Source organism: Dasypus novemcinctus, chromosome 23 (genome assembly GCF_030445035.2).
Source record: "Dasypus novemcinctus isolate mDasNov1 chromosome 23, mDasNov1.1.hap2, whole genome shotgun sequence".
Classification (NCBI taxonomy): Eukaryota; Metazoa; Chordata; class Mammalia; order Cingulata; family Dasypodidae; genus Dasypus; species Dasypus novemcinctus.
The window spans coordinates 25450978-25458213 of NC_080695.1; the positions used below are offsets into that span (position 1 = coordinate 25450978).

Genomic DNA, 7236 nt, shown 5'->3' on the forward strand with positions numbered 1-7236 from the left:
CCTGGGCATACATCTAATATTCCCTCTTCAATTTATAAATTAATGACTTGGCCAAGTATAATTAAAATAATCTCTATTTTGCTATGGAGGGAAGCGGACATGGCTCAACTGATAGAGCTTCCGCCTACCACAAAGGAGGTCCAGGGTTCGATACCCAAGGCCTCCTGACCCATTTGGTGAGCTGCCCCACGCGCAGTGCTGCTGAGTGCAAAGTGCCATGCCACACAGGGGTGCCCCTGGTATAAGGGTGCTCCACGCACAAGGAGTGCCCCCCACAACGAAAGCTACCCCAGGCAAAAGCGCAGCCCACCCAGGAGTGGTGCCGCATACTCAGAGAAATGACACAGCAAGATGACGCAACAAAAAGACAGATTCCTGTACAGCATAATGAGTATTCTGCTGTGGATTCCTTCCTTTCTAGAATTGTCCAAAGTTTTGCTCATGCTAAGTTCTTCTTGTGTAAGGATGTGTCTTTTTTTTTTTTTAATATATTTTTATTTTTAAAAGATACATAGAGGGAAGTGGACATGGCCCAGTGGTTAGGGCATCCGTCTACCACTTGGGAGGTCTGCGGTTCAAACCCCGGGCCTCCTTCACCTGTGTGGAGTTGGCCCAAGCGCAGGGCTGATGCGCACAAGGAGTGCCCAGCCACGCAGGGGTGTCCCCCACGTAGGGGAGCCCCATGCGCAAGGAGTGTGCCCCATAAAGAGAGCCGCCCAGCGTGAAAGAAAGTGCAGCCTGCCCAAGAATGGCGCCGCACACATGGAGAGCTGACACAACAAGATGACGCAACCAAAAGAAACACAGATTCCCGTGCCGCTGACAACAGAAGCGGACAAAGAACACACAGCAAATAGACACAGAGAACAGACAACTGGGTGGGGGGAGGGGGAAGGGGAGAGAAATAAAATGAATCTTTTTAAAAAAATTTTTTAAAAAGATACATAGATCACATAAAATGTTACATTAAAAAATATAGGTGGTTCCCATATGCCTCACTCCCCACACTCCCCAGTTTTCCCACATCAACAACTTCTTTCATTAGTGTAATACATTCATTGCATTTGATGAATACATTTTGGAGCACTGCTACCCAGCATAGATTATAGTTTACATTGTAGTTTTTATAAGGCCCCTTTATCTCTGCTTATGAATTATCCAAAGGCAAACACATTTGTCAAGTTTTAATTCCTTTAAGAAGCTCTGCAAAAATAACTGAAAACTTTTTGTTTTTCAAAGAAAAATTTAAAAAATAAAAAAATTAAATTAAAAAAATTTTTTTAATTTAAAAATAAATTTTTTGTTTTTCACGAAAGGTTTTTGCACTATTATACTCCCTCTGATCCTGAAACATCTGGCTGTTGTTGAACATGAGAGGGTTGTTTTAAATTCTGCAACTTCTCCTGGAAAAGGTAAATTCCTGACAGCCATCCAAGCAGAAATGGAGGTCCCACCTCTGCTTCCTCTTCACAAATCTCCCCTGGTGCCCTAGGACTTTTCCATGAGGCAACCTAAGAAATGTCACTAGCCAACTTTTCCCCTACTGCAGCGATACTAAAATGTTACTGTTAAAGCATTTCACACCAAATACCACCAAAGCACAGGTCCTTAGGGCCTTTGCAATTGCTGTTCCCTGGAACGCTTGGAAAGCTCTTATTCTTGATAACCACAGGGCTTGCTCCTACTTCCTCAAGGACTCTGTTCAAAGTGTATCTCTTCAAAGAGGCCTGCCCTGACGAACCTCTAAATCTCTAATCCTTTTACCCTTTTTCTTCATGTCACCACCACCTGATTTATTTTTTTTAATAAATACTATCCTAATTCTGGGCACAATAATATAATAGTTAAGAAAGGAGGTTGACAATGTATAGTAATACATAAATGTAAGGCATTATGACTTTAAATTTAAGGGTTTTTTTTTTTTTTTGTTTCTAATACCATGTTTTACTTTTATTTTTTAATTTATTTTAAAGAAACTTTAGATCACATAAATGTTACATTAAAAATACAGGGGATTCCCATATACTCCATTCCCTCCCCTTCTCACACTTTCCCACGTTAACATCCTTCATTAGTTTGGTGAACACATATTGGAGCACTGCCAAGACTGTGGTTTATAATTTACATTAGTTTACCGAATTTAAGTTTTGACTAAATCCATAGAAAAGAAAGGGAACTACAAATACAACCAACTCAGCTATCAATCCCTGCCTAAAATTGTTTCCTTCGTCCAGCTCATTTTTCAATCCACACTGTGCCTCAAAAAATACTTACCCAAATAAGTAACTAAATGCTGAGAAGGGGTAATCTGCCCACAGCCAACTGGCAGTGAAGCCAGGGATCTGATTCACAAGTTTGGATTTAACCTACCGTCCTCCAACTGCCTTAGGAAACAAATCGCTAGCAGTTCTGAGTCATTCTAGAATCGTAGGACAAGCCTTGCCAGGCAACCACGGGAACTTCCGGGTTTCTAAACAACCCCAGCGCCAGCTCGTGACGCTAACGCGTACGACGAGACGCTCGCTTACGTCATGCTCTTCCCAGTGACCTTCACGGCGAAGGACTTTGCTCACTGATTGGCCGCGCGCTGAGGCTGGCCCCGCCTCCTGTCGTCTCCTCAGTTTCTCCGCAGAGGTCTTCGGGTTTCCTCTTCAGCCTTTCCTTCTTCTTTCCGCCGAGCCGTCGTATCGTCGTGATGCCGCGTGGAAGCCGGAGCCGCACTTCACGCATGGCCCCTCCGGCCAGGTGAGGACAGCTGCAGGGTTTGGGGCCGAGACGCGGGCGGCCCGACTCTGCAGGCGCCATGACGCAGGAGGAGGCCACGCTAGGCCGAGGCTTTGGCTGGGGGAGGCCGCGGGCGCGCGCGTTCGAAGCTGGTCTGCAGCGTGGACCCTCCCCGGGCAGGCCACTAGCGGGCCCGGAGAGCTGGTTGGGAGTAGGTGTGCCCCACATTTCGGTAGAGTTCCCAGTAGCCTAAGTCCTAATTTCAGTGTCCGGGAATTATTACTTAAAATACATTAGCCAAGAGCTTATTATAAATTGTTATAACAGGCAAGTTCTCAAAAATAGCAAGAAGAAACAATGTAAAATAAAGGTAACCGGGAAAGTAACATTTTAACTCAGTAAATAATCAATGAGCACCAATACTCTAAAATCTGTTGCTTTGGTATTAGGTACAATAGAATATTATTAAACCATAAAAAGGAGTGCAGTGCTGCAACATAGATGAACGTTGAAAAATTATAGCTAGAGGAAATAAACCAGACACAAAAGGATTAATATTTGATTCCACTTACATGACATATCTAAACTAAGCAAACAGTAAAGGTAGAATGTAGAGAGGTTATCAGGGATTGGGGTGAGGGGGAAATTGGAAGTTACTGTTTAATAGGTAAGAGTTTCTGTTTGGGGTGATGGAAAAGTTTTGGTAATGGTTGGTGGTGATGGTAGCACAGTATTGTGAATGAAATTACTGCCACTGAATTGTACAAGTAAAAATGGTAAATTTTGTTGTTTGTATGTAAATACAATGGAACAACTTCAGTAGTAGGTGGTGGTCTTGTTTTTTTACAGAAATAAGGAAATGGGACACTCAGAATAAGTGACTTGTCCAAGGTCATGCCTTAGTTAATTGGAAAGCCAGGTCTCAGACCAGGATTTTCAGATTGCAAGTTCAGGACATTGAGCACAGTACCACATTGTTTCCCTGGACTCAAAGAATTTAAAAGTTACTGCTCAGTGAGACCTTCCCTGACTGTCCTAAAATTGGGACATCCCATAGCATACACTGCCTCTCCGGATATTTTTTTTTCCTTAGCATTTAACACCATATAACATAGTTTATTGTTTGATCCTTCAATAGAATGTAAATTCCATGAAGGCAGAGATTTTAGTTTCTTGTTCAGTTATATTCCCAGTACCTAGAATAAATACATACTTGTGTTTAATAATTTTAAAAGGTAATCCTGGGGTTTATTTTAATATATAGGTTTTTGTTGTTCAGTTGATAATTTCCAAACTTGGTTGTACGTCGAAACTTCAAAGTTCTTTTCTTTCACAGCCGGGCACCTCAGATGAGAGCTGCCCCCAGACCAGCACCAGCAGCTCAGCTGCCAGCAGCAGCCCCTCCATCTGCACTTGGCTCACCTGCTGCTGCACCTCGGCAGCCGGGTCTGATGGCCCAGATGGCAACCACTGCAGCTGGCGTGGCTGTGGGCTCTGCTGTTGGGCACACATTGGGCCATGCTATCACTGGGGGCTTCGGTGGAGGGAGTAATGCTGAGCCCTCAAGGCCTGACATCACTTACCAGGTAAGGTTTTAAGCAATATTGCCCTCCCATGAGTGGATTTTATTAAAAAGCCTACTCATTTGAAAGTTCCTTATGTCTTTAAGAAACTGTATTTAAATTTAGAATTCACAATACTGGTAGTAGAAAATGAATGATCAAAAGCCACATTTGGCAGTTGAGTTAGTGCCTTACATACTGTACAAATTATATTTTTTTCCCAAAGAGTAGAATTTTAACAGTCCAACTTGACTCATAAAACAGCCATTTCCCCATTGTTTTGAATATTTTATCTCTGTGTCTCTTCTTACTAATCCATTCTCATTCTCAGTTAAGGGTTTAGAAATCTCTAATAGCTCTCTCTGATTTATTACCTGATGTCTCCCTCTACCCCTCTTTTGGAGGTAAATGAATTTTCTCTAGTGTGCTTCAAATTCTTGTCCATTTATTTTTCTCATAATAGTCCCAGTTTTTCTCTATGAAGCTTCACTTTATCTAGAGATGCCCAGATAACAGTTTCACCTTATTTGTTCTTTTTTTTTTTTTAAGATTTATTTTTTATTTATTCCCCACCCCCAGTTGTCTGTTCTCTGTGTCCATTCGCTGTGTGTTCTTCTGTGACCGCTTCTCTCCTTATCAGCAGCACTGGGAATCTGTGTTTCTTTTTGTTGCATCATCTTGTTGTGTCAGCTCTCTGAGTGTGTGGTGCCATTCCTGGGCAGGCTGCACTTTTTTTTCGCGCTGGGCGGCTCTCCTTACGGGGCACACTCCGTGCGTGTGAAGCTCCCCTACGCGGGGAACACCCCTGCATGGCAGGGCATTCCTTGCACGCATCAGCACTGTGCATGGGCCAGCTCCACATGGGTCAAGGAGGCTCGAGGTTTGAACTGCAGACCTCCCATGTGGTAGGCGGATGCCCTATCCACTGGGCCAAGTCCACTTCCTGCCTTATTTGTTCTTGAATCATTAATTTTGTTAAAGATCATTTGCTTCCTGGCTTTAAAATGTTTCACCTTCTGGGGGGGGCGGATGTAGCTTGATAGCTTGAGCCCCTCCTTCCCATATACAAGGCCCCAGGTTCAATCCCTGGTGCCTCCTTAAAAAGATGGATGGATGGATGGATGGATGTTTTTCACCTTCCATATTGTTTGCTTATAGATAAAACTTTAATACCCTTTTTTTTTTTTTTGATGAATGTACCAGGGATTGAAGCAAGGCCCTCATATGTGCAAAGCAGGTACTCAACCACTGAGCTACAACCCATCTGGTCCTAGTTCTGTTTCCCCAGCTAACCTCAAAGACAGTGGATACTGCTTTTTTCAAGGTGTAGGTCTGATTTCCTTTGTCAGTGGTCTTGTATATTCTGCTTCACAGGAGCCTCAGGGAGCCCAGCCGGCATACCAGGAGCAGCAGCAGCAGTTTGGCCCTTGCCACTATGAGATGAAGCAGTTTTTGGAGTGTGCCCAGAACCAGGGTGACCTTAAGCTTTGTGAAGGTTTCAGCGAGGTGCTGAAGCAGTGCAGATTTGCAAATGGTAGGTGATGTATCAATCCATGAATGAAATCACATTTACTAAACTCACTGACTGGTACTTCTGGAGCATTAGAATTTGGGGATTCTGTGTTCAGTAAAAAGATAAGTTAGAGATTTTATATAAATTCTGACTCATAACAAGGAGCTGACCCATAGATTTCTAATCATCCTAAGCATTTACCAGTTGTGTTCTGAATCTGATTCTGCCTCAGATTGTCCTTAGAAGCATATGTGCCCTGTCTTTTCTCAGTTGTCCCAAGTATAGAATTGAAGTTTTGTTGGTTGCAGGATGCCTTCAATAGCCTATAAAGAAAATCAGTGACCTTGGACTGTTATCCTTCTTTTCATAATTTGGAGGGCTTCTGTTTTGTTGAATATATACAGCTAACTTCTGAACTTAACCTTTTCTGTTTGCAGGTTTAGCCTAATCAAGAAGTTGAAAATGAAGAAATGGAAAATATGCTCTTATGACCAAGCTTATTTAGTGTAAAATTATAATTGATAGTGAAAGTATAAAGTGGAATACCACTGGTTAAACCTCTCTTCTATTAATAATAGCTTTCTTGTTTCAGAATCACAATGGAAGAGGTGGTTCTTATTGTATAGAAGTCCACTGCAGTTGTGTAGGTTTTGGGGCTGGACAGATATTTGTGTGGACTCCTTAAATCAGTCACTGTGATGTTATTATCTGTGAAGTAATTAGAATAAAGTGATTTTCTCCAAGGTATGGTGTCTTTTTAAGTGAAAGTCATCGAATGGTATGTGAATGCAGACTAAATGTACTCATTTCCTAAAATTGTCTTAACATATACTTAAAACTCATCTCTTGTTGCTGGATATTGAATTAGCATCCATCCAGAGGATCTGGCAGAGCTCCCAAAGGACTGGCTCACTAGCAAACATGCTGCTCATAAAAAAGCTCCTGGAGAGTGGATGTGGCTCAAGTGGTTGAGCTCCTACCTCCCTCATCGAAGGTCCCAGGTTCAGTTCCTGGTGCCTCCTGAAAAAACAATGCTGTTTCTTTTCTTAAAAGAGACCTCAAGATTTTCATTCACTTCTGCATTTGGTGCTGCAGTTTTCCCACTCTCCATAGTACTTTCAAATGAGTTGCCTCATGTCCTCAGTTGTGTTCATGTCCCACTCATCAGTCAGTTCCTGAAAAGGGCCAAAACTCCCTGTTCTGAGACCCTGAATGACATCAGAGTTCACCCATGGCCAGTCGTTGCACACAGTCCCTCCTGGGTTCATCAGTGGGCCCCTTGGCCCATTCTGAAGTCTTAGGACAGCTGACTCTGAGGGTGCAGAGTATGCTCAGGTGCCCCTTGTGGGCACCTGATGGTGTGGGGTGGGTACCCAGATAATGAATCAATGGATCAAAGGAAAATTAAATAGTAGCAGCAATAAAAAGTGTCTGCTG

At 42.9% G+C, this 7236-nt stretch overlaps 1 protein-coding gene across 1 annotated transcript; it reads left to right on the plus strand.

Annotated features, from left to right (window-relative positions):
* Nucleotides 1-2577: 2577 nt before the first annotated feature.
* Nucleotides 2578-6542, plus strand: CHCHD2 (coiled-coil-helix-coiled-coil-helix domain containing 2). Its single transcript, XM_004473963.5, has 4 exons — nt 2578-2745; nt 4061-4310; nt 5661-5820; nt 6237-6542. Exons 1-4 carry the CDS (start codon nt 2696-2698, stop codon nt 6245-6247), a joined length of 471 nt encoding a protein of 156 aa, XP_004474020.1. The 5' UTR covers nt 2578-2695; the 3' UTR covers nt 6248-6542.
* The last annotated feature ends 694 nt before the right edge of the window (nt 6543-7236 follow it).

What these genes read in the sequence shown, in the direction of transcription:
- CHCHD2 (XM_004473963.5), top strand. Translation starts at nt 2,696, where the DNA reads ATGCCGCGTGGAAGCCGGAGCCGCACTTCACGCATGGCCCCTCCGGCC. An exon ending in CGCATGGCCCCTCCGGCCAG is followed by an intron (nt 2,746 to 4,060) that starts GTGAGGACAGCT and finishes TTTCTTTCACAG; the next exon opens with CCGGGCACCTCAGATGAGAG. An exon ending in GGCCTGACATCACTTACCAG is followed by an intron (nt 4,311 to 5,660) that starts GTAAGGTTTTAA and finishes TCTGCTTCACAG; the next exon opens with GAGCCTCAGGGAGCCCAGCC.